The sequence below is a fragment of the Dermacentor silvarum genome, chromosome 11, assembly GCF_013339745.2.
Source record: "Dermacentor silvarum isolate Dsil-2018 chromosome 11, BIME_Dsil_1.4, whole genome shotgun sequence".
NCBI lineage: Eukaryota > Metazoa > Arthropoda > Arachnida > Ixodida > Ixodidae > Dermacentor > Dermacentor silvarum.
This window is the reverse complement of record NC_051164.1, coordinates 41,066,320-41,093,447: the sequence shown is the minus strand read 5'-3', so window position 1 is coordinate 41,093,447 and position 27,128 is coordinate 41,066,320. Positions and strand designations below refer to the sequence as shown.

General features: G+C 46.5%; 1 protein-coding gene across 1 annotated transcript in view; it reads right to left on the bottom strand.

The window, feature by feature from the left end:
- Positions 1-2,956: 2,956 nt before the first annotated feature.
- LOC125941291 (uncharacterized) overlaps positions 2,957-27,128 on the bottom strand; it is a 53,969-nt gene continuing 29,797 nt past the window's right edge. Inside the window, exons 3-5 of the mRNA XM_049658280.1 lie at positions 22,603-22,731; positions 4,776-5,095; positions 2,957-3,082 (exon numbers count right to left, since the gene is read on the bottom strand). Coding sequence (XP_049514237.1) covers positions 2,957-3,082; positions 4,776-5,095; positions 22,603-22,731 — 575 coding nt within the window. The remainder of the gene's footprint in view (positions 3,083-4,775; positions 5,096-22,602; positions 22,732-27,128) is intronic.

Below are 27,128 nucleotides of genomic sequence, written 5' to 3'. Positions count from 1 at the left end.
AAGGGTGGCCGCCATTCTCTTCACGCCGTGCAGACACTCGGTACACGGATGCCGTGCGCAGTTGACCTTCTGTGACCAGTGGGAACACGAGGAGACCTGCGAATTCAGGTGGCTGGCTCTCTTTATCGCAATGACGGGCCATTGTCAAACTAATGGCGTAATCTAGATTCTTGATTAGATTCAGGCGCAGTTTCAAACGAATTGTTAAAACTATCTAGTGGGTATATGGGTGCTTGAACAGCTCATTTTATCTACTTTTGAGATGGCTAACTGCGTAGAGGGTGGTAGGGTAAATATGTTCCAAATTGTTAGTTGGACTTCACGGCCCAGGGGTCAGAACTCTTCGTACCTGATCGTCTACCTTCACTCATATACCCTCCAGAAACAGTCGCGTTTTTAGTTAACATGCGCTTTTACCATTCGCGAATTTCGACGAGAAGGAATGACCGAAAACAATAATGGCGGTAACAGGACGCATGCGAACTAACGTGTCTATTGCTCATTTTGTGATCACCGGCTATCGACGATACTAGCACTATTTCGTGCCCGATGGCGTCACGGATTAAGAACCCCCCCCCCAATAGTGGCAGTGCGAATGGAAATAGATGACGCCACCGTTGAGGATGCAACATGAACGCAACCGCATGCTTCAGAAATTAGGATCGCAAGGCGGATCCACTTGGAACGAATTCTCAGGATGACACCAGTTTCGAGATATTTATTCCGGAACTTTGCGCAGAAATGCATGGGTGTTCCAGTTACATTTGTGCTTCAATGAATAGAACAACGTTTTGTTAACGTTTTCTCAGAGCGCTGGCACGGTCTGCAAGCGGAGATAATCAAGCGAATTGGACAGGAGCTAGAAGAAAAAAAAGCACTGTAGTAGTGCCCGTAACGAAATTAAATGTGCCGGACACTAATTCAGTCTTTGTTTAGGCTTTGTCGAAAAGAGTAGGGGGCGTTTTTTCACGTCCACTGGCCACTTTACACGCGTCATGGACAAATGGCGCAACAGAGGGTTCCCGCACCGATGTAGGCGAACGACATAGCGCTACTAGCAGACAATGCAAGAAATTTAGAGAAATTTGGCCAATATGTGTGGCAACACAACGACAAATATAGGCATTAAGTTTCCTACAATAAAATCGATAATTATGATCTTTCATAAAGAGATGAGTAACAACGTGGTGTCAATTCAACAAAAAGTCATACCCATATAGCCAAGCAATATAAGAACCTAGGCGTATACATAAAGGAAGGAAAGAATTACTCACGCACCCACCAAGATAGTCTGAAACTAAAAGGGAAGTGGAATGCAGAAATAATGGAACATAGGACAGTTTGGCACCGCAATAAGTATGAGGTGGTGCGTGGAATCTAGAAAGGAGTCAGGGTGCCAGAGGTGACGTTCAAAAATGCCATTCTGTGCCTAAAATCGGATATAATGTCGGGGTTGAAGTTGACCAAAGATCAGTGGGCCGGTTGGCTTCGGAAGCCTACGCAAAACCACGAATGAGGCAGTGCAAGGGGACATGGATTGGGCCTTGTTTGAAGTCAGAGCCGGCACTTGTATTTTCAAGAACGTTTTGTCGAAATAAAGCTCTCTTAAACAGTCGCAGAAGCTCATAGCAAAATTAGTTTCGAATAGAGACTCAGGAACATGGATCAAAATAAATGGGCGGCAGAAGTGCACAAGTCTCTATACTGAAAAGCGCAGACACAGAATGAAGGAAGAGGTCAAGAAAGTTGGCAACCGAGTAAAGGATAATGAAAACTGTAAATAGGAAACCACGAGTCATCAGAAAGAAAGTGAGAGAAATAGAGACAGGGAATTGGATGCAAAGAATGGAAACAAAAAGGACTGTGGAGATTTTCAAGAATGAGAAAAATTAATTTAGAAGGCAAGATCTGTACGACAGAACGAAGGGAAATGTCTTGCTATTTGAGGCTTGAGCTGGTCAGCAAAGGACATAAACAAACCAGACAAAATATTCGGAGTTGGATGAGACGTGCGCATGCTGCAGCAAAAATCCGGAGACGACTTCACACATCGTAATCTAATGCGAAGGGATTCAGACAGCAAGACCAGTACGTAAGGTAGAACTGCTGGATTTAAAGTATAGGGATTTACGGATTGGATTTAAAGTAGACGGAAGTATCAACCGGTAAGCAGTCGAGATAAGCAAGATACGTTTAGAGTTTTGGTAGAAAAAAAGCAGGGAAGAGACTGTTACGACCGGATTCATTACAGGCATAGGCAGCGGTACAGGGTAGATAGAGAAAATTAAAGAGACGTATCCCAGAAGGCTAGAACGAAATGCATTGCATACCTGAGCAACTCAAGCGGGTTAGCAGACAAATTGTCTTGTCCCCACTCTGTTTCAAAGGGGGTGCCAATAAATCATCATCATCGTCATTATCAGGAACAGCATCATGGAAGCGCCCGCTGTGTCCGCAAACATGTCACCCCTGTGAGCGTCATCTGCATGGCGCTATGCACCACGGGAATCCGCGGTGACGTCATGGATTTTGACGCCGTGTGCAAAGGCCTAGTTAAACAATTATCGGTGAAAAAGAACTACATTGTATTGAGAAGCAGCTAAAAGACCTAACTTAGGACGTTTCACGAACTGTTACTGAACCAGAACGGCCAAACGCAAAAAAAAAAAAAAAAAAAGATGCTTTGCAATCCGGGATATCACGCTGACGTACCTGCCCCCAGAGTTCGGCGGCAAATTTCAAAATGAAACTTTGATCATGGTTTTTTTCGAAAGCATAATTAGCTGCACGGCGAACTAGCCCTGGACATCATCAGATCTGCCTATTACCATCGAACTCAACGAAAGTAGAGTTCTTTAATAGTTTACCATATTGAAGTGCTTATCTTTATTATCCATTTAACACCCGCGACGGCGTCCAGGATGTGCGGCGTCATAACAGAGGCAGCGGTATCGTGTTAAGCCATTGTAGCCCTCTTGACGAGCAGCAAACTTATATTGCGAAATGATGTCGCCTGCATATCCTTCACCAGGCCGTTTCCCTGCGTCCTGCCCTGGACAAAGTGCCCATGGGTCGGGCCACTCTGCGCCATAGAGACCCACATAAGCAAAGCCCACAACGCACCCTTACTCTGCGGTAAGCCCACGGAACCGCGTTCCTGCGATGACGGTCTCAGATTACTTAAAAAAGAGGATTCGAGACAAAATGATAAATTTTTCGCTCGTCACACCTCGTAGGCACTGCAAACATCAAAATCGGTGGAAAAATCGTCAATTTCATTAACTGTCGCAGTCAACTTCTAAACAATTTAGTCGTAAATAATTGATGTAACTATTACTATACTGCTACTTAGCTGTTCCAGTTCGCAGTTTCTGTGGCCAGGCAGCGAAAAAAAACTGAAAACAAGGGACTGACAACTTATACAACTGGCCCTAATCTGAAAAAAAAAGAGACCAAGGGTATAGTCTCCAAAAGCCAAACTCCACGTGTCAACGCGCAGAGCAGCAGCCATACATTACTCGATCATGTATCTTCAAGAAAATCCTAGCTGTTTCTTTTTGTCGCATACTGAGGACGCATCTACGTAGACGATAAGTCGTCACGCAGCATATTTCACTTTGCTGTGGCAAGTTAGCGCTCGTGTTGTCTGTCCCTCGAATTCGCATCGGTATCGCGCTGCCTAAAGTCGTCGGTCGGTGTGAATCTTCCCGATTAGACGGTCGTGGTTAATTGCACAGTTTCCGTGCATTCTTTCGCAGTGCGGATACCTACTAACTAGAGGAGCAATGCACTTCACTGCAGATCTTGATCCAAAATGCTGCTATGAAGTTTGGTCAGTCAAGATTTCGTCTCGAATCATATACTTGTATTAGGCTGGCGCAAGCACTGCATGAACACGGTTTCAAAAGCGTGTTGCTGTGAGCAAGTGTCGTTCGAAAGAGTTTGGGCATGCAAATTTGAGATTTCGCTTCGTGATTGCGCCAGCACTAATCGACAATTTCACCAAGAGCATAGGTAGGTACACGGGCACTGGGCACTGTAAAATGGAGTTGGAAAGCTTTGGAAACATTCAGTTTGGTTGGCTTCTCCGTAATATAGGGTGATTTAAATTGAATGACTGCTGAGTGATTGAATGCTGCTCAGCACAGCAGGCCGATGTGCTACCCATACGACCACAAACTACCCAGTCACTTAGGTAGGCGGGAAAACGAATAAATAGATAGTTAAATTAATAATGTGCTTCACCACAAATCTAGATGCAGGTGACACCATATGTCAAGCGTGTGATGGTATTGTTGCAATGCATTTGTCACTTTGGGCTAGACATACTGGCAGCATCGTCACCAACGGCAAAAAATGTGTGCTGCACACTTCAAGTGCCACCAGATGACACAGAAATCCAGGATGAAAAGTGAAGGATAGGAACCACCATGTGATGTCAAACATGTATTTATACGCGTAGTTAGGAAAACAAAACACGCTTTCATCAGAGCTGACTGGAGAAATAGACTCTCTATCCACATGTATGAAGGGGCTGAGCCGAGCATGTGTCCATGCAATCTAATAGGGCAAGTACTTTCTCGCAATCTTAACAGACCGGTTGACACTTAGAAGTGACTTGAAATATGTTATGTGACTAGGGTTTATTGTGTCTTAGGAGGATATATCAAGCGGTGTTATCAAACGAGGCCACAACATTTTCGTCTCATTCTTAGGTTTTCTTTTTAAATTCTTTTCTAGGCGAGACAGTGACGTTTGGCATCGACGACGCTGACGGCGCCTGGTTCGGAAAGCGACTGCGCGTGCAGTCCTGCTTGGGACGCAACTTCCTGCTCGTCTTTTGGCGGGAGCAAGAGGACGCGAGCAAGCGTTGCTGCGTGCTGGCGCAACTCATCGGCGAACCCCGAGAGGCGGACAGGTTCACCTACCGGGTTGACGTGACTCGCGACGGCGTCCGCTCGCTCACCTGGAAGGACAGGCCTCACTCGCTCCACGAGAGCATCGAGTCGGCCATCGTCAGCAGGGACTGCCTCTTCTTCGACGCCCGGCAGTTCGCCGAGGGCGGGAAGCTGAACGTCGAATTCACCATTTACGCCTGCACAAGCGACGTGATCGCATAAAATCGAATTATTATTGCACGACGCTATGAGCGATGCGTGTTTTCGAGTTTAAGGTATGTTGCTTTATATTCGGAACACTGCAGGAAAATGTGGCGTGGCGCAGTCGTTAGGTCCAGATGAAATTCACTAGGAGTGCATGAATTTTCTTACGATTTAGCACGGATTGGCGGAGAAAGCAGGTTGCACTTTTGTATTCTCTACGTTTGGTTTCTGAGATAGTCCATTCTCCCAAGTTTACTTAAGAGTGGCTGACTGTATTGCATTTTCCATTGGTTTACTTAATTATGTAGTATTCAGTGGATGAATAAATCCAACCATTTTAGCCTGTAGACTCAAGCGTCTGGTGCTTCTTTCATACAGCGTTGGACGATTGGAACGTCGGCATGGCAATGCCATTTCAAATATATAAGACGAGTGCCTCGCAGTCCTCACTGCCAAATTTATTTTGACAGTTACGTTATCTTGGAAAAGCCGCTTACTCTGTAGTCTATCGTTTGAGGGCACCTTATTATAAATGTGTATTTCATGCTTTCATCGGCTGTAAATTTTCGTTCTGGCATAGTATTGAATAAAAGTGTGCTGACTAGTTTGTAACTGTCTTTATCAAAGCTGCGGGGACTTTTTAATATGTCCTAAGTACGCGGCCTCCTACATACTGAAGGAACGTATTCCATCTGCAGCAATATGCCACGTATGTAACATTCATACACGTATTTATCATTGCGGTAAGCTCGCTACGTTCTTGTCCTCTGCCCCGTAATGCAAACGTGCGTTTGTTCGCATGATATTTCATAGTTCTTTTCGTTCTGTGACCTTATAAGTATCGGAAAATTTCATACCAACGCTCAAGAATAGCTCTCGGTGCTTGTTCCAAGACAACGCACGCACATTCCACAGAGACACAGCTAATTCCTGCCTTGCGCACAAATAACGCTCAACATTAAAGGGACATTGAAGAGAAAAATGATCTCTTTTCTGCATAAGTAAACTGCTGCTCTATAATATGAAAAACACCACTCTTACCATGGTAAAAACTTGGTTAGAGAGAAAAAAGCACAATGACAAAAAACGGGTGGCGACACCTCTGTGAAGCTCCCGCACGAGCTCGGTTTGACGTCATGGGTTATGAGAGCGTCGTCTCGGGCTTGGTTATTTCTTTAGCGCTAAAGATAGAGTGCATTGTGTTCTAAAGGAGCCAAAGATTGAAAATGGCGAGTTTGGGAAACTTCTGCAGGGCCAACGTGGTGCAAATGCGAAAAAGATACTCTGACGTCACAGTGACGTACCGCTGTTGAGGGAATCGCCGCGAAATTCAAAAACTTTTTTCCTCCTCTAATATAATATATAATAAAAAACCTTTTCCTCCTCTAATATTCAACCAATTATTTCAAAATTAACGGCAGCACATTTCCCAAAACAACTTTATCCGTGTAAACTCTTGTAGTGTTTTGCTTTAGTGTCCCTCTAAGGAATGTAAACAGCTTGAGCACACGCCGGAATACCATTATTGAAAAAATCCATTTAGATTTAGGTTACAGACACGCCAGCTTGTGACTAGAAATTCCGCGTAGAACAGTGTGACGTACGCCTTGACGTACATTTATGTTCTCAACTTCAAAACTAGCTAAATGTTCATGAAACAGGATATCCAAAAAGGGATTGGGAATGTGAAATAATAATGAATTCAGTGCCAAAACCCCGATAACTGAGAGGGGAGGACATAAAGACAAGACAAGCGCTGAATTCATTATTATTTGACTTGCACCAACTAGCAACAGCAAGTACTACTTGGGAGTGGTGTCTACCAAGGGGTTAAACAGCCAAGCCCATGTTTCGTGGCGATGGTCCGCCAGCACTCCGCAGTGAGGGCATTTCGGTCTGTAATTCCAAGGTTACCACAGGTGTAATTTTGGTGAAGGATGGGACTGTGCTTGTCTGTAGCCTTCGGGGCGTGTGCTCCTCTAGCCTGCTAAGGTTTGTGTGTGGTGGAGCGAACATTCTTCATTCTGTGCGGGGGGGGGGGGGGGGGGGGGGGGGAGGGGCTTCTCGAATTTTTGATTGCGTCGTGGGTTCGTGTCCGTTTCCCGGGTTGCTATGGTGTGGGTCGGGGAAAGCTCCGTGGGGAAAATAGCGAGTGAGCCTGCCGGAAGCTTGGTTACCACCCGCGATGTCCGCGTTGCCGGCGAAGTAGATTACCGAGATTGATCCTACAGAGAGTTTCTGCGGAACTTCCAGGCAGATGGTGGAGCAGCGGCCGTCGATTAGGTTCCGACAGTGCTACTGCTAGTCCATGAGTATGTTTGCTTCGGGGTTTGTGGCTGCGGCTAACGCAATTGCCAGTTTTCTGCCTGCGTGGCGTTCGTAGTTTTGATGCAGGCACAGTTGTGGATATTGCTTTGAGAGTCGAAGATCATCGCCGCCTTGACTTCCCTGACGTGACCCAGCGCGTCCACGTATAATGTACCTTCCTGGGTGTCCCAAGCCCATCTACTTTTACGGCACAATTTGAGTAATTCTGCCTCAACGCCAACGTTTTCGTTTAGCATAAACGCGATGGCAAAAATTTTCTCACTATGAGAGCCTTCATAAATAAACATAATCCAAAACAAAATGATAAAGTCTAACGACACATTAAGACTTCGTCCTGTTGAAGCATTCAACTGTGGCGTTTGCGCAGAGCACGACATTTCATTGATTGCCCAGTGACGTGTGTTGTTATTCTTCGCGGTATTATTGCGGAAGTAATATATGAAGAGCTAATCTGCTGGTTTCCATCTCCAAACTCGTCTTCAGCCTTACAGAGAGCATGCCTCTCCTTAAATGGCACCTTCCCAAGCGATGAATCACACAAATATACTATATGACAAATGAAGCGTGCAATGGCTTGGGGGTTCCAAAAGTATTCCTCTCAAACAAGGGTCGTTGTGCTTTGAAATCGCAAAGCCAACGGTATATACACCGCGATGGAAACACACAGTGGTGCCACTGCCAGGTGTAAGTGTTCCATCCAGATGTAACGGCGACTTTTTCCTTTTTTTTTTTGCCGCAAAAGTTCACCTCAATAAAGACGCAGGAGTTCTACTCTCATTTTATCAGTATTTTTAATTTAATGTTGTATACACACGAACTTTATCAATAAAAGCTGTTATAAAACATGCCACTATAACAATTATTTATATTGAAAATTAGTGAAATACGCGTGCGCAAGAACGTTTTGGTTGCGTGTGACAATGCCCGAATAAACAACTTGCTTGAGCCACATTGTGATAAAGAGCCACCGCATTATTCAATATAGCATCCCAGTACAATATTATGCATGATATTTGATCTTTTGAAAAGTTGTGCATGAGTAACTACTGCATGGCCTTTGCAAAAAATAAAAATAAAATTGAGCTAACGCAGGAATGTGCACATGTCGAGCTGGCAGGCACGTTGTAAAGGTTGAACGAGTTAAACGAGTGGTCCGTCATCGAACAAGACAGATCATCCTCTCTGCCGTTTGGACAGCTTGTAACGTAGATGATGTAGTTTGGGTGAGGTCCTTCGATATTACCTTCCATTGGCACTGCAAAACACGGAAACTAACAAAGCTTTTAGCACTCTTTCGACATTTCAAAAACCTTCACTGTATGAAGATTCCAACAAGGTGCGTTGGATCTGCTGCAATGTTTTTCGTGTTGCTGAGTGGTGTAATGAGCGGTAACATTTTTGTCATATAGAATTACAAAATGTTGATCACTGACTTTTTTTTTTTGTCATCGGTTGCGCGTGGTACATTGACGTTGTTGACTTTAATGTTTCGTCGGAAGAAACTTTGAGCTGGGAATCAGCGCAACTTGTGTCTGTTGAGGTCTCGGCAATGTAAATTTTAAACTGACGTGATTTACAAGGTTTCCTGCTCCAACGGAATTCAAAGTGCATGTAATTCAGAAGAGGATGCGATAACTGATTTTTCCGTAAGAAAGGGACGCCTTCGACCCGTGGCTGAATTGGAAGAGAAACCACAAAGCCGCATGCGGTTGCGACGAGAAAGAAGAAGCAGAGAGACGCTCGCGACTCGAGCATGCCGAACGTTCGAATCGGCACGCGATCCGAACCCGATCAGCTCTATAGGCTCGTTGGCACCTCGTACGAGGATCAAGCAAGGAAGCCTGAACGCCATGGAGACAGGAGCCGTCAGAGACCAATCAATCGACCTTGCCTTTACGATGTCCCCAGGGACCAAACTGTCCATTTCGAGAGAGACGAAGCAACGGGTCTTGCGCTGCCGAGGAAGCCGCGGCTCCCGGCCACCTGCAAGGGAACGTCTCGCGGCAGTCTTCGCTGCTGTCCAGGCTGCCCTACGGCACACTCCTGAGCGTGTTCATCGGCGTGTGCCTCTTCATTGGACTGCACCTGCTTAGAGCCATCGCTCAAGAACCGTATCGGCGCAAGTGAGTCAGCTCCTCCATGGCAGCCGGTCACTGTTTACCAGCTGGTCATCCCGTGGTCGCCCGTAGGGAGGAAGGTCCCAAGAAGGCGGTCGTCTCTACCCCGTATATTCCAGAACGGGCTTCTGCTCCGCAACTGACTGTCATTATTCTTATTCGCAGTGTCTGGCGCGTAACAGCATCCCGCAGGCAGTGCACGCTATGTATTTATATAAACTTGAGCAAGTAACAAATGATGATGCAACCGAATCTTTTGCTCTTATGTCAATACTTTTGATTTTGCTGAAAGAGGCACTACACATAACATCAGCTCTTATACACTGGGTCTTGTAAATCATGCAATGGGAGTAATTATGCATAGTAAGAATAAAAAATACACGTGCACGACAGTTTCCCAATTGCGCGGTTAAAAGGGGACTATTAATTTTCTAAGAAGATATTTTGATAATTAGCCACCGCATTATTCATTAGAGCTCGGTATATGCTATGCATGATCTTTGATTTTTTCATAAGGTATGCTTCGGCAACTACTAGCTGATTCACTTTTGGAAAATAGTTAAACCAGATTTGGGATGTGTGTAAAGCGTGCTGGCAAGGCATGTTGAAAATGTTAAGCACATTAAACGAGTGCGCGGTGATTTAACTAGAGAGATGGCCCTCTTTTTTTTTCTGCTTGTGGAACGTTAAGGTGACCACAACGTGAACCGCAGATATGGCACGTGCGGTGTGTACTTCTTAACCTACCTGCTCAGAAGGCTTCATATGAAACCGCACATTGATGACAGAGTTATTGGTTGTACACGTGGTTACTTTTGTTCCATCAAAAGGAACATTTTTCTGTGTTGTTGTGGCTGCTGTTGGCGTGAGTGGTTGTGGCGCCCACAGCCCCAGTGGTGAATTGGCCGTGAACAGGGTGCTTAATTTAAGTTGATAAAGACCTCCCCCTTACCCAAAATTAAACAGGGCTCAGTGTGTCACGTTCAGGCTCTTACAGACGAGATCTTACCTCACCCCCAGAGCGCTCAATCGGATAGATTCTAACTTCCCGCAATCGTGCTCCAAATGTGGGCACGACTTCTGCTCTTTCGATCATATGCTCTGGCTGTGCCCGTCCAACGCGGGCTCCGATCTTCACGACAAGTCCAAGTGGGACGCCCTACTGCAAAGCCCAGACTTTACGCATCAACGACAGGCCGTCCAGAGGGCCCGCGACGTCACCGAGAGTCACCAGCTCCCGGTTCCGTCATGGGCGGAGCCACCAACTTGATTGGGTGCCTTCGGCTCCCCCAATCTTTTTCCTGAGGACCTTTCAATAGAGTTCTTGTCAACTGTCAACTGATAAAGACAAGGGAATTTGCAATGTGAACGTTGCAGCTTAGAAAGTAAAATTTTAATTACAAGAAAATTATGAATTAAACTTCAAAAAGACAACTATTAAAAAGCAAATAAATAAATAATAAATAAATAAATAGTAATTACGAAGATAGCACAAGTGTCGCTGTGGTCGCATGGCTCCTGAAGTGAGGAAGACAAAGACAAGAGGATCAGTGTCACTGGTCTTCCTCACTTCAGGAGCCATGCGACCACAGCGACACTTGTGCTATCTTCGTCATTACTATTTATTTATTTATTATTTATTTATTTGCTTTTTATTAGTTGTCTTTCTTAAGCTTAATTCATAATTTTCTTGTAATTGCGTTCTTGTAATTTCGTCTCGCAAAAATTTTACTTTCTAAGCTGCAAAGTTCATCATTGTTAATTCCCCTGTTTTTATCAACCTAATTTAAGCACCCTATTCATGGCCAATTCACCATGACCACATCAACGCTTGTGCTATCTTCGTCATTACAAAATAAATAAATAATAAATAAATAAAGAAAACTATGGTGTTCTCAAGTTTCTGTTTCTTAGTCATGCGATTCCTTGTTTATATATAAAAAAAGCAAGTGCAAATTTTAGGCACTCATATTACCCAGACAGGCCGCCAATGGAAACTGAACCTGGCAACGTTCAACACGCGCACCCTCTCGAGTGAGGCTACCTTAGCAGGACTATTTGAAGAATTATCAGGCATTTCCTGGGATATTATTGGCCTTAGTGAGGTTAGAAGAACTGGTGAGGCTTACAAAGTGCTGACTAACGGCCGCGTCCTCTGCTACAGAGGTCTTCCAGATAAGAAAGAATCCGGGGTAGGATAAAGCTGAATAGGAGGTACAAAATGAAGGTAGTACAAACCTATGCCCCAACCTCTAGTCACGGTGATGAAGAAATAGAACAGTTTTATGAAGATGTTGAACTAGCAATGAGAAAGGTGCAAAATCAGTATACTTTAGTCATGGGCGACTTCAATGCAAAAGTGGGGGAAAAGCAGGTTGGTGAGCAAGCAATTGGCAACTACGGCATCGATTCCAGGAATGCAAGAAGAGAGATGTTAGTAGAATTCGCGGAAAGGACTAGGCTCCGAATAATGAATACCTTCTTCAGGAAGCGCACCAACAGGAAGTGGACCTGGAAAAGCCCTAATGGAGAAACAAGGAATGAAATAGATTTCATACTCTCTGCCGATCCAAGCATAGTGCAGGATGTAGAAGTGTTAGGTAAGGTTAAGTGTACCGACCATAGGTTAGTGAGGTCTAGGATTTCTTTCAATTTGAAGAGAGAGAGAGAGTGAAATTAGTCAAGAGGAAACAGGCCAACCTAGAGGCAGTAAGGGTAAAAGCAGACCAATTCAGGCTGATGCTTGCAAACAAATATCCAGCTTTAGAAAAGGAAGATAAAGACAACATAGAGGTAATGAATGAAACCGTAACTAGGTTGATCTCAGAAGCAGCTATTGAAGTGGGAGGTAGGGCACCAAGGCAACCAGTAGGTAAGCTCTCCCAAGAAACAAAGGACCTAATAAAGAAACGACAGAAGATGAAAATGTGCAACTCAAGAGATCAGATAGAATTCGCTGAACTGTCAAAACTAATCAACAAGAAAAAAGTAAGGGACATTCGAAATTATAACGTGGGAAAGATTGAGGAAGCCGTAAAATATGGACGCAGCATTAAATCAGTAAGAAGAAAGCTTGGCATAGGACAAGGCAATATGTATGCACTGAAAGATAAGCATGGTAATATCATCAGCAATTTCGATGACATAGTAAAGCAGCGGAAGAATTCTATACTGACCTGTACAGTGCCCAAAACTGCCAAGCTACTTTCATTCAAAATAGAGATGAACCGGATACAGAGGCTCCTTCTATAACTAGAGCTGAAGTTAGAAGGGCCTTGAAAGACATGACCAGGGGAAAAGCTGCTGGAGAAGATGGAATAACAGTAGATTTAATCAAAGATGGAGGAGATATCATGCTTGAAAAGCTTGCGGCCCTTTATACGCAATGCCGCACAACTTCATGTGTACCAGAGAGCTGGAAGAACGCCAAGATTATACTAATCCATAAGAAGGGAGACGTTAAAAAACTGAAGAATTATAGACCCATTAGCTTGCTTTCAGTATTGTATAAAATATTCACCAAGATAATTTCCAATAGAATCAGGGCAACACTTGACTTCAGCCAACCAAGAGAACAGGCTGGCTTCAGGAAGGGATATTCTACGATGGATCATATCCATGTCATAAATCAGGTAATCGAGAAATCTGCGGAGTACAATCAACCTCTCTACATGGCTTTCATAGATTATGAAAAGGCATTTGATGCAGTAGAGATACCAGCAGTCATAGATGCATTGCGTAATCAAGGAGTACAGGAGGCATACGTGAATATCTTAGCAAACATCTACAAGGATTCCACAGCTACCTTGGTTCTCCACAAGAAAAGTAGAAAGATACCTATCAAGAAAGGGGTCAGGCAAGGAGACACAATCTCTCCAATGCTATTCACTGCATGCTTAGAAAAAGTATTCAAGCTCTTAGACTGGGAAGGCTTAGGAGTGAGGATCAACGGCGAATATCTCAGCAACCTTCGGTTTGCAGATGACATTGTCCTAGTCAGCAACAATGGAGACGAATTACAACAAATGATTGAGGACCTTAATCGAGAAAGTGTAAGAAGTGGGTTGAAGATGAATATGCAGAAGACAAAGATAATGTTCAATAGCCTGGCAAGGGAACAAGAATTCAGGATCGCCAGTCAGCCTCTAGAGTCTGTAAAGGAGTACGTTTATCTAGGTCAATTACTCACAGGGGACCCTGATCACGAGAAAGAAATTTACAGAAGAATAAAATTGGGTTGGAGTGCATACGGCAGGCATTACCAAATCCTGACTGGGAGCTTACCACTGTCGTTGAAAATAAAAGTGTACAATCATTGAATTCTACCGGTGCTAACATATGGGGCCGAAACTTGGAGGTTAACAAAGAAGCTCGAGAACAAGCTAAGGACCGCACAAAGAGCGATGTAACGAAAAATCTTAGGACTAACGTTAAGAGACCGGAAGAGAGCGGTGTGGATCAGAGAACAAACGGAGATAGCCGATATTCTAGTTGACATTAAGCGGAAGAGATGGAGCTGGGCAGGCCATGTAATGCGTAGGATCGATAACCGATGGACCATTAGGGTTACAGAATGGATACCAAGAGAAGGCAAGCGCAGTCGAGGTCGGAAGAAAACCAGATGGGATGATGAAGTTAGGAAATTTGCAGGCGCAAGTTGGAATACGCTAGCGCAAGACAGGGGTAATTGGAGATCGCAGGGAGAGGCCTTCGTCCTGCAGTGGACATAAAATATAGGCTGATGATGATGATATTACCCAGGAACACAATTTCTATGTTGTTGAGTGGTGTAATGACCGTAGGCATTTTGTCAGCGTAACAACTACAAAGAGCATCATAATTAGCTTTCGAATGCTTGAGCATTTTTGTATGCCTACCCAATGATAAAACCAGCCCACCCGTCCGCCTTCATAAAGCATGCGTCTTTTAAATCAAGGATTGCCCGAGCTCTGAAAATAAACCGCGTGATAGTGTCAGCAAATTTGTTAGGTTAGTTTACAATTTTCAAGCTGAGTTGTGGAACTACAATAACCGGATATGCAGCCCCTTTTCAAGGTGCCCCCACTTCATTCTCGAGAACATGCACACAACTAAGGCCGGAGCTACCATAGAACAACAATACGGTTTCCAAAAAGGAAAATCTACCGAAAAGGCTTTTCTTCACATAAAAGACAAAATAATCAACAACATTGAAAACAAATGGTCACACTGGGATTATTTTAAGACTTTCAAAAAGCTTTTGACTCGGTCAGTCATGAAGTGCTATTACGTAAATTAGAGTTTTATGGGATCAAAGGCTGCGCTTTTTTCCTTATTTGAAGCTACCTGTTCTCCTGAGTAGTGCAATTCACATATGTTAATGATATATCTTCCAGCTACGGCCTTATACGTACTATCGTACCTATTCAATTCCTTGTTGACATCAATGATATCGTTAATATCTCTCCCAGCTGCGAAATAGCCTTATATGCTGATGACACCAATATTTTCTTTAATGGCGCGAGTTTGCAAGCAGTAGAAAATAAAGAAAACTATTGGTTAGGTAAATTAACATTCCGGCTGTGTGCCAACCGATTGGAATTAAACGTTAAATAACGAAGTATGTAATATACATAGAAAAAGTAAAGCCTTAGAATATGAGCCAACAATATCATATAACACGAGCACCATTGAACGCGTTCAGTCGATGTGCTTCCTTGGAGTTATATTTAATCAGAAGTTGTTATGGACCGGCCATGTAGACCACGTACGAAAAAAAAAAGTTTCGCGATCAGTTGGTCTATTAAATAAATTTATACTTTTACTACCGGCATGGCTTAAAAAACAATTGTACTTCACTGTGATACAATCTCATCGTCATTATTGTTTGCGCATATTGGGCGATACAACACTAAAAAATTTAAAATCTTTGTTGCTCTTGCAGAAGAAAGCCATAAGAGCTTAGAAAGTACAGGCCAGTATTGGAATGATTTCAGGATATTATCTATATTTAAGTTAAAGACGTTGTGGCTAGCGTTCGAGACATCGTGCAATTCATAATGACGGGCGACAGATAATCGCTTTAATGCATTGTGGTGTTGAACGCATTTAACCAAATCGATGACGTTGTCAATGGAGCATCGGTGACGTCGAAAGCCAGCCATGGTGTCAGGGTAAACTTCACAGCGTTCAAGGTACCATTCAAGTCTGGCGAGGATCGTGCGTTCCATCACCTCCGCAATGTAACTTGCAGGTCAGGTCCAGCATGGTGTCGATAGATCGCATTGTCTCATAGTGAATGTCAATGGAATGCGCTATTTGGCGTTGCTGGCTCACGAAACCCTCGCTTCACGATTCCCCGAATGCGAGGCATCTGTGTTTTAGGGGCGAAGCACCTTAAGGCCGAGCCTTGTCCCTCGTTGTCCGATGTCCGTAGCTCTGGTTTGCATGGTGTACAGTATATACAGCGCTTATATAGCCCTTGTGCACCGCAGCGCCCCTAGCTGTGCACACTCATATATATATATATATATATATATATATATATATATATATAAATATACCGTAGCTCTGGTTTGCATGGAGACCGCTAGGGGCGCTGCGGTGCACAAGGGCGTTCGTTCCCGACGCGCGCTCTCTTTCTCTCTCGTCCGTAGCTCTGGTTTACCCGAATGATCCCCCGGTGTTTCGCCCACTCATCATCATTCACTTCGTGGATATGCGGTGCTTTTTTTAGATGCGAAGCAGCTTATGGCGGGGGCTTTGTCCGTCCCGCGGCGTCCCACACCCCCACAGCGCATGCGCGTCCCCTCCCTCTCACTCTCGTCTCCTATGCTCCCCCCTTTCTCTGCTCTAGGAATCCGGAGCGGCACGCTCGACAGGTGGTGCGACAGCTGCATACTCCGCTGGGGCCGCCGCGGTAGTTCCGCGGTATGAAAATGAGGGAGCGCGCGCGCCTCATTCTCTCTCCTGTGCAGCACCGCGATGAGCGCTCGGGCCACTGCCGCGAAACCATCTCCCGCTCAAGCTAACCATCTCCCCGCTGCTTCGCATCCACACATGGTTCCCTTTCGCGGGAGATGGAGTAATTTTTTTTCTTTCTGTTCGCAATACTGGGCCAGCTTCTTTCAGTACCGATGAATAGAAACAATTTCATACGTATAGCATCAAGCAGATACGTACCTGCCATTTCGTGATGTTAGATTAAAAGATTAGTTTATTGTGCAATTACCTTGCACTTACTAGTCTACAGTGTCAGTGCGAATAACCTAGCATACATATTGAGATAAGTATTATTGTGAGAACCAGAACAAATGAGGAGGCTTGCAAAGATATCTAATGTCTTCCGTTAATGTAAACTTTGGCTCTATTGGCAGTTTGACTGCTGGCAGTCCGATACAATGAACTTCAAGGAAGCCATAGTACCCCAACTACCGTATTCTTAAACGCGCTGTCCAAGGAGGGTATATAAAAATTGGAGGACGCTTAAACTTCGCATTTAGGAGCAGAACGCGATAGCGTTATCGGGACCTGTTGGCATCGCATCATTCGCACACGGCAAGTAGGCTTCATTCACTGCAACACTATTACAAAGTCTAAGCTTACACCGATCCCCTTAAAGTCGGCTTCACTTTTAAACACAAATGCATTGCTGGAAAGCCTGTTTTTCCAGGGGCAATATAATTCGTCTTAAAATGTGAAGGCCCTAGCACCTTTTACAGGGAAGCTGTTAAGTGCTAACTATTCGATGGTTGCGTCCGGCAATAGAAAAAAGTTGTCGCAGTTTCACCTTAAAGGCGAAGCATCAATTGCGATAGCAAATTTGTAGAGAGCTATACGGAGTAATGATAGTAGCTTAATCAGCTGTATAAACTTGAACATGCAGCAGCACCGGCAACACGCAGAACTGTTGTCGACGCCGTCGGCGTTTTGCCCGCGTTCGCACAAAATGCGTGCGGCGTTGGTGACTGTTGCCGGAGCCTCTGATATAAATAGGCACTGGGTGCCGCAGCTAAACGTCGCCTCCCCCCCCCCCCCCCCGGCCTTTCGCGCGTCGGAAGAGGGCGCGTTTGCTCTACATATATGGTGATTGTAAATGAGGAAAGAGACAGAGACGCCTACTTCTGCAACCCTTAAGGGAGCACGGCGCAGAACGCGTGTTTGTTCTCCGCCGTGCGTTCACTCCCCGTGAAAGCGCGCGTCCCTCGCGCCCTTGCACTCGCACATACAGCGTTCGGCGGCGCGCGACGATTGGCGCTGAGCCGTGCTCCCTCAAGGGCTGCAGAAGATAGCGCCAACCTTTCCCTTTCCCTCAAGAACCACTTATCGCGCGACGACGATTTCATCTCCATTGACGTCATACGGAACCTCACGGCGACGGCGACGCCGACGGCAGAAATCTGCTTTCGAGTGTCCATATAATTGCTATCGCAATAAAAAAAAACTCATTGGGACTATGCTGTATGTGCGAGTGAAAGCGCGCGGGGGCGAGGGACGCGCGCTTTCACGCAGAGCGAACGCACGGCGGAGAGCAAACGCGACTTCCCAGTGGAAGTGGAGCGGTGGGCGAGGAGAGCATCGATGATAAGTGGTTCTTGAGGGAAAGGGAAAGGTCGGCGCTATCTTCTGCAGCCCTTGAGGGAGCACGGCTCAGCATCGAGGCACCCTAGACTGTGTGTGTACGAGCCCGCTCTCCCACTGCGGCGCATGCGCGCAGCCCTGCCGGCCTCTGCCGCCGACTCTCTCTGGGCTCTCGCCCGCCTCTCCCCAAACAGCGTCGGCAACGGCGTTTAGCCGTTCGTCACGTAGCCAGCGTTTTGACAGCGGTTGTGTGTGATCACACAAACAACGCGCAGAGCTATTCGAGACGGCGGTGGCGTTTTGCCCGCGTTCGCACCGAACGCGCGCGGCGTTGGTGACGTGCTTATGAAGAACGTGCCAACCTTTGCCGTACACCCTATGGCGGTGTACCGTAACGACCATAAGGCCATGGTCACTGCGGTCACTAAATTAATGAAAACCGCAGGATGATATATATTTCTCTATCTTCAATAGTTCAAATAACCAATTACATCATCACATCTTAATAGTCATAATTGGAAATGCATAATTCCTACCATAATACACCTTTGATGGTCTTCCATCTCCACCCCAGTGGAAGGGCTGACAGTTTTTTTTTATTATTTTATCATTTGTTTGCCATTGCCCCGACGCGCGCGCGTGCCCAAAACGAATTAGCAGGCGAGTCACGATTTGACCTGTCTAGGATGCGAGCGCCATCTGGATATTATTTTCGCAAGTAAAGTACCCGAACGTGCGGCTGTAGGTCTGGCAGAAATGCAGGAAAAAGGGCTTGTGCTTGAGCTTCCTCGTAGCAGAATTACGTTTTCTCGTACATTCAAATTACAATCCGACGGCGAATCCGACGGCGAATCCGACGCCGAATGGTAAAGTCGTACTGGCGGATTTCACTGTCAGAAATTCAAATTTTGTTCACCGAAACCTTGCACCACGTGGAGGGCCTGCGTGGTCGGAGTGGTTGGGGTGATTGGGGATGATTTTGTCCGCCACCCACGACATCGCACGCCGACGCCGGTTGTCGACGCCTGTTTTTCTGCGATACGGGGGCCTTATCGCTGTCGCGTTAAAAACTGTTGAAGATTCTCGAGTATAACGCGTGCGATCCATGCACACGCCACAAGCGGGACAGCATAAGAGAGGAAGCGCCGACGGCGCATCAAGCTTCCTTCTAAATGATTCGCAATAAAATGAAACAGGCCTGTCAGATCATGGGCCGGGATAACGAGATGAAGAATTCAGCATGTAGGCATCCCCTTTCTATGGAGCCAATATAGAAGGACTTCAATGTAGATTTCTTTCGTTTCAACAACATCAGGTGTACCCGGTTCTTCTGCACCATTTCCAAAATTGCTTGACTAAACTTCGACCATTTTTGCTTAGTAAGAAGCAGACTATATTTCGCGAGAAGCATGACACCTTGTTTCAAATCCTTGAATACAGCAAACAAAATTAGGCTTATTGTTTTATTATCGGGCCAGGATTGCTGCTAATAGTCCTTCGAAGGAACGGGGATAAAAATGCCGGCAGCTCCCACGCCCTGTGGGAATTGATGTTATGATTTCTTCTTCTTTCTAGGGTTTTACGTGCCAAAACCAGTTCTGATTATGAGGCACCGTGTAGTGGAGGGCTCCGGATTAATTTTGACCACCTGGGGTTCTTTAACGCGCACTACAACGCAAGCACACGGGCGTTTTTGCATTTTGCCACCATCGAAATGCGGCCGCCGCGGCCGGGATTCGATCCCGCTACCTCCTGCTCAGCAGCGCAACGCCTTAGCTGACTGAGCCACCCCGGCGGGTGATCGATGTTATCAGAAGCAGTGTGCTGGGAGTCTACCAAATTAACGAAACGACCATGAGAGTACCAAGACGTAGGCGGCTGTTTCATGACCTATATAGTCATGACCTATCATTTATGCCCGAACCCATTTCAGTGGTTTTTGAGTGCAAATCATGGGTGGTGCTCATGACTATGACTTCTACCATCACCCTTTAGTGTTTCCTTCACTTAGTGCCCTAGTTTTTCAGCGTTAATCATTTTCGCTGTCATGCTCATGACTATGACTTCTACCGTCACCCTTTATTGTTTCCTTGAGTCAGTACCCCCGTCCGGACCCGTACCAATGCTTTTTGAGTGGTAATTTTTTTTCGCTGGGTCATTGTCGCTTTCGACGAATTTTTCATGACCTGCATGTCCAGACATTCATGTCATGACCCCTCATTTATATTATTCGTAGAATATTGTCATACTGTGCCAATTTTGGTACATACCAAGTTAACGAAACGACCAAGACAGTACCAAGACGTAGGTGGCCGTTGCAAGACTACATGACACGCATGTCATGAGATTCATGTCATGCCCTATCATTTATGTTCGTCATACAATCTCGTCGTACTATGCCAATTTTGGAACATACCAAGTTAACGAAACGACCATGAGAGGAACAAGAAATGCTTCGCATTTAAAAATTTATGACTGCATAATGTATGCAGCCATGCATGTACGCATCCTAAACAGCTTCTGGGTCAGCGTCGCCGCCGCTGGGAGGCGGCCCTGAAAAGTTTGGAGCTGGAAGACCAGCTCTGGGCCGTCCGGCAAGCCGAAGATGTCGCCCGAGCTGACACCTGAGGCGACTAAAAGCAAAGTTCCGGCTCTTTCACCAACTTTTATTTTTTCTTCTGGTAATCCGTTGAATGAATGTTGGGGCGCCAATAATTTTATTTATATGTGTGAAGTTTTGCAAACACAACCTTGAACGCACAATATATGAGCTAAGCTTGCTCGCAGTGACCTAATATGGTTGGCCGCTCTTTAAAATGTCGCCAAAAATGTGCACTCTCGTTAAGCTCGCTTTCAGTGAGGCCGAGCAGTTCCTTCCGCACGTGATAGGGACTTGTTATTTTTTAAAGCGAAGCTTTATATGATTAGGCGAAATCGTATATGGCTAGGAGGAATCGCATGTGTAACGATAACCATCGTCATCAGCATTGGCACGAGCGTCGTCGTCTTCTTCCACAGCTGGCTGCGTTGCCGCTCATCATTCCAGCGTAGAATTTCACCTCTCTTCTGCTGTCGTAATGGGGAGGCCGCGTGTAAACGCGGCCTCCCTATTAGGCTCCATCGTGAGAAGGAAATTTAGAGAAGAATAAAATTGGGTTGGAGTGCATGCAAGAGGAATTGCCAAACCCTGACTGGGAGCTTACCACTGTCGTTGAAAAGAAACATGCACAATCATTGCATTCGACCGGTACTAACATAAGGGACAGAAACTTGGAGATTGACAAAGAAGCTCAAAAACAAGTTAAGTACCGCACAAAGAGCGATGGAACGAAAAATGTTTGGCCTAACGTTAAGGGACAGGAAGAGAGAGCGGTGTGGATCAGAGAACAAACGGGAATAGTCGATATTCTATAGTTGACATCAAGAGGTAAACAAGGAGCTGGGCCGTCCATGTAATGCGTAGGATGGATAACCGGTGAACTATTAGAGTTACAGAATGGATACCAAGATAAGGGAAGCGCAGTTGAGGATGGCAGAAAACTAGGTGGGGTGATGAAGTTAGGAAATTTGCAGGCGCAAGTTGGAATCAGTTAGAGCAAGACAGGGGTAATTGGAGATCGCAGGAAGAGGCCTTCGTCCTGCAGTGAGCATAAATATAGGCTGATGAAGATGAGATATAGCTAGATAGATAGACACAAACATAGATAGCCCTCGAAAAGTGCGTGCGAAGAATGCTAACGCATTATAAATAATGTGATTTAACATAAATCTAGATGCAGGTGACACCATATGTCAACCGTGCAATATAGTATTGTTGCAATGCCTTTCGAGAAAATTGTCACTTTAGGCAGAACCTACTGGCTGCATCGTCAACGAGGACGAAAAATGAACATGTCTTATACATTTCAAATTCTACCAGATGACGCGGAAATTCGGGATGAAATGCGAAGGCGAGAAACCGCCATGTGAGGTTAAACCTGTGTCTATACGTGTATTTAGGAAAACAAAAGATGCTTTCATCTGAGCTACCTGGAGAAGTGGACTCTCTATGCACATGATGGTACTGAGGTAAGCTAGTGTCCGGGCAATCTAATAGCCCAAGTGCTTTTTCAGAATCTTAACAGACCGCTTGACAATACGAACTGACTTTCAAGGTGTTGTTTCATTAGGGTTTTGTTGGGCCTTAGGAGGATATGCCAAGCGGTGTTATAAAATCAGGCGACGTAAATGTTGTCGAGTTCTGGTGTTTTCTCTTTTCTTTTTTTCCAGGCGAGATAGTGACGTTTAGCATCGACGACGCGGACAGCACGTGGTTCGGAAAGCGACTGCGCGTGCAGTACTGCTTTGGACGTAACTTCCTGCTCGTCTTTTGGCGGGAGCACGAGGACGCGAGCAAGGGTTGCTGCGTGCTGGCGCAACTGATCGGCGAACCCCGAGAGGTGGACAAGCTCACCTACCGGGTGAACTTGTCCTCGCGACGGCGTCCGCTCGCTCACCTGGAAGGACAGGCCTCGCTCGCTCTACGAGAGCATCGAGTCGGCCGTCGCCAGCAGGGACTGCCTCTTCTTCGACGCCCGGCAGTTCGCCGAGGGCGGGAAGCTGAACGTCGAATTCACCGTTTCCACCTGCGCAAGCGACGTGACCGCATAAAATCAAAGCATTATTTCACCACGCTATAAGCGAAGCGTGCGCACACGAAAGAAAGAGTGGTTCTACGTATATACAGCAATACTCGTTTCAAGCATGGCCTCCAAGACTGGCAGCGCCGTCTCGGAGGCCGCGTTTAAGGTTTGGAGTCTAAGGTATGGAGCTTCATATTCGGAATACTGCAGGAAAATGGGGGGGGGGGGGGCAGTCGATAGGTCCCGATGAAATTCACTAGGAGTGCATGAATTTGTTTACGAATCAGCATCGGTTCGCTGAGAAAGCAGGTTGCACTTTTTTATTCTTTACGCTTTGTTTTTGATACAATTCAGTCTCCCAAATTTACTTAAGAGTGGCTGACTGTAATGCATTCTCCAGTGATGTACTTCGTTATGTAGTTTACAATAAATGAATAAATCTCTACATTTTATCCTTAAGACTCAAGCGTCTGGTGCTTCTTTCTTACAGTGCTGGGCGATTGCGACATCGGCACAGCAATGCCACTTAGAATATATAGGACGAGCGCCTAGCAGCCCTCACTTCCAAACTTGTTTGGACGGTTAAGTTATAATGGAAAGAGTAGTCTGTAGTCTATCGTGTGAGGACACTTTATTGTATATCTGCATCACGCTTGTATCCGCTGTAAATATTCATACAAGCATAATATTGCATAAAAGGTGTGCTGGCTTGTTTGTAACTATCTTTGTCAAATCACCCACAAATTTTTAATGTGATCAGCGCGCGGCCTCCTACATACTGAAGAAACGGATTCCATCTGCTGCAATATGCCACACATCTGACATTTATTCACGTATTTATCATTGCGGTAAACTTGGTATGTTTTGGCCATCTGCTCTGTAATGAAAACGAGCGTTTGTTCGCATGGTAGGGCGAGCGCTTGTTCGCGTGGAACAAAAAGAACTATAACGTTCTTTTTGTTCTGTGACCTTATCAGTATGAGAAAAGTTCACACTGACGCTCAAGAACAGCTGTCCATGCTTGCCCCAAGATACCGCCCGCACGCGCCGCAGAAACACGGGTAATTCCTGCCTATATTGCACAGATCACGCCGTGCTTTATAGGGACAACTCAGCAGAAAAATTATTTCTTATGCATCAGTGAATTACCCCTCTACAATATCAAAAACACCACTCTTATGGCGATAAAAAAGCTTGCTATGCCCGAAAAAGCGCGAAACCAATGGACGGGTGGCGACGCCTCCTTGAAGTTCCCGCACCCGCTGGCTCTGACGTCATGTATTTGGAGTGCGTCCTCAATGCATAGTTAATTCATTAGCGGTTAAAGATCGACTACATTGTGTTCTACAGGAGCCAAACATTGAACATGACGAGTTTCTGGAACTTCTGCTCAGCCAACGTGTCCTAAATACAAAAAAACCTACTTTGAAATCAATGACGTCACAGGGACGTAACCACGTTGGGGATTCGGCTCGAAATTGCAAAAACTCAAACTCTGACCTTTATTTTCTCAGTTAATGATCAAACTTTTACGTTGAAATATTTGATCTGGAAGATTTAAAAAAAATAGCTACTATATATTACAACTGCTGCTTGTGGACGCAAGCTTACGTCAAATCACACATTCCTTGCGCATATATGTGCTTCTAGTAGGCAACGTACTATGTTTTGGTGACGGGCGCATGTGATCCGATGCGATGGAACTGAATAACTAGGAGAGAGCATTACGCCACGAAGCCTGCCCCGGTAAGGCGAACTCTCCGCGACTCCAATACCCTCACCTTTCCCCTCTCAGTATCGGCCGAACACATGAGCTCCGATTGATTGAAAATATTTTAAATGCGTAAGCATACGCATGCTTACCCAGCGAGAGAACTGTCCGGGCGTGTGTCCGTCCCTCCGTCCGTCCGTACGTCATTCGCGTAAAACGATCGCTTTCGAGGTAGTAGAGTGTTTTAGCTGAGCGCTTGCTGTCCGCTCCGCTCAGACTGGCGTATGCTAGCGAATGCCACACAACCACTTAGCGGGAATGCTATTGCGCTTGCGCACAACGCTCATACCGGCGGTGGAACGAAGACCGCATCCCTCACTCCGGTACAAAGCCGACTGAGCGGAGCGTGACACCGTGTCTACTTGGCCTCTTCGTCGTTTTGCAGCCGAGTTGATAGCGCGTCGCTTGCGTCTCGGCAAGACGGGTTTATCAAATGCGAAATCTACGCAGTTCCCTGCAGTATCTCAGAACGTGAAGACTGAGCGGAGCGGAGCGTAATGGCACGTACACACTAGCGGCAAAACGCGCGCGGCGCGCCGCCGGCGGCAAACCGCAGCAGCGGCAGGGCGGCCACACCAACCGGCGGCGCGCCGCTGCGGCAATCACGTGACAGTCTAGACTCCTCTCCCCTTCTCGAACTATCCGCGAGCTCACGCGTGTAGATGATAGTGCGAAACGAGAAACAAGCGGTCGGGTGGGTCCGCATGGCACCAGTTTCCCGCGCGCACGTCACGGAAGCGGGCCGCTCTCATTGGTCTCCTTCATCCGCGGCACGCGGCAAACCGCAAAAAATCGGTCCAGGAGCGATCCCTGCCGCGGCAACAAAAACCCGTTTCGCGGCTGCTTTCGCGGCGCGCGTCTTGCCGCCGGCGGCGCGCCGCGTGCGTTTTTCCGCTAGTGTGTACGTGGCATAAGCGGGCGCTCTGCTAAAACTGTCTAGTGCCAGCAGCAGCGAGCGACTTGCAAGCGTACCGCCTGGCGCTTCAACGCAAACGAAGCGGCGAAAAGACAGCGCGCGGAGTTATCAGTAGTCGGCACGCCCTGTCCGCTTCGCAGATCGCCTTCAAGATTAGGTCGGCGCGGCCGTGCCAGAGTGTACGTTTGATCGGTTCGGGCCGGCGCTGGAGTATTTCGATCGCGGTTGACTCGACACGGATGGACAAGGAGCTAAACAGCGATAATGGCTTATGATGATCGGACCGTTATCAGTGCATTTGGCGCAGCCACCTGCAGTACTTTGCTTGCATTATCAATGCACATTTCGAATCCGCCCGCACCACTGTGTCGCCGCAGCGCTGTCGTTGGTACTGACCGTATCGAGTGTAATAACACTGATAATGACAGCGGGCTGCGTGGAGATGAGCAAGGTGCACAAGGCTTACGCATTCTTAGACAACTCCCGTAGGAGTTTCTGCTTGAATGTTATTTTTTATTTGACACGAAAATTCTGCGAGTTGAATTGAAGGGCAGCCTGGTCGGGCCACCCTCTGGTTTCCTACGCGGATAGCGCCCGACCGACGAGGCATTGCAGCCGGTCATGGTCATCGTGTGAAAGGATGGCGCCCCAATGTTTGAAAGTGGGGTTGGGAATGGGAAATAATAATGAATGTAGTGCCAAAACCACAATCACAGGGAGGGCAGGTCATCAAGAAACGACGAGTGCTAAATTCATTATTATTTGATATGCACCAACTAGTTCGACAGCAAGTACTACTTGGGAATGGGATCTACCATGGGGTTCAACTAACCAGTCCATGTTTCGTGGCATCGGTTCGTGAGCTTTCCGCAGTGATATAATTTCCGTGTGGCATTCGAGGGGTACCATAGGTGTAATTTTGCGAGGCGCGGGAATATGTTTATTTAGGCTGAACTCATTGCATTTTTATTACTAAACTTTTTTCTTTCTGTGTAGCCTTCACAGTGTGCGCTCCTCTGGTCTGCCAAGGTTTGTGTGTGGTGAAGGGAATATTGTTCGCTCTGTCCGGGGCACTTCTAGAATTTCCGATGGCGTTGTGGGTTCGTGTCTGTTTCCTGGGTCGCAAGGGCGTGCGTCGGGGAAAGCTCCGCGGAGAAAATCGCAAGCGAGCGAGCTGGAAGATTCGTTACCGCCCGCGATGTTGATGCGGCTGGAAAACTAGGTTACGGGGATTGATGTTGCTGAGAGTTTTGGCAGAAACTGCCAGGCACATTATCGAGCAGTGGCCGTCGATTAGGTGCCGGCAGGCCTGCTGCGAGTCCGTGAGGACGTTTGCTTCGGGGTTTTGTCAATACGGCTAACGCACTCACCAGTCTTCTGTCTGCGTGGGGTGGGTAGTTCTGACGGAGGCACAGTTGCGGCAATTACCTAAGAGTCGACAACCGTCGCCGTCATGCCCCCCCCCCCCCCCCCTTCCCCCCCCGCCCACCACATGGCCCAGCGCGTACATGTATAATGTGCCTTCCTGGGCGTCTTACGCCCTCCTAAGGGCTTCTGCCCGAGCTTGCAGCTGTTCGGTGTCCTGTATGGGGTGCACGTGTTTCGGGAGGGGGTAGATCCTGATATTTCGCGGAGCTCACGCCATAGGTTCACGGTGTCCTCTTGTCCGGAGCACGAGGGTGTCCCCAGTGTCTCCAGCCAAGTGACGTCCTA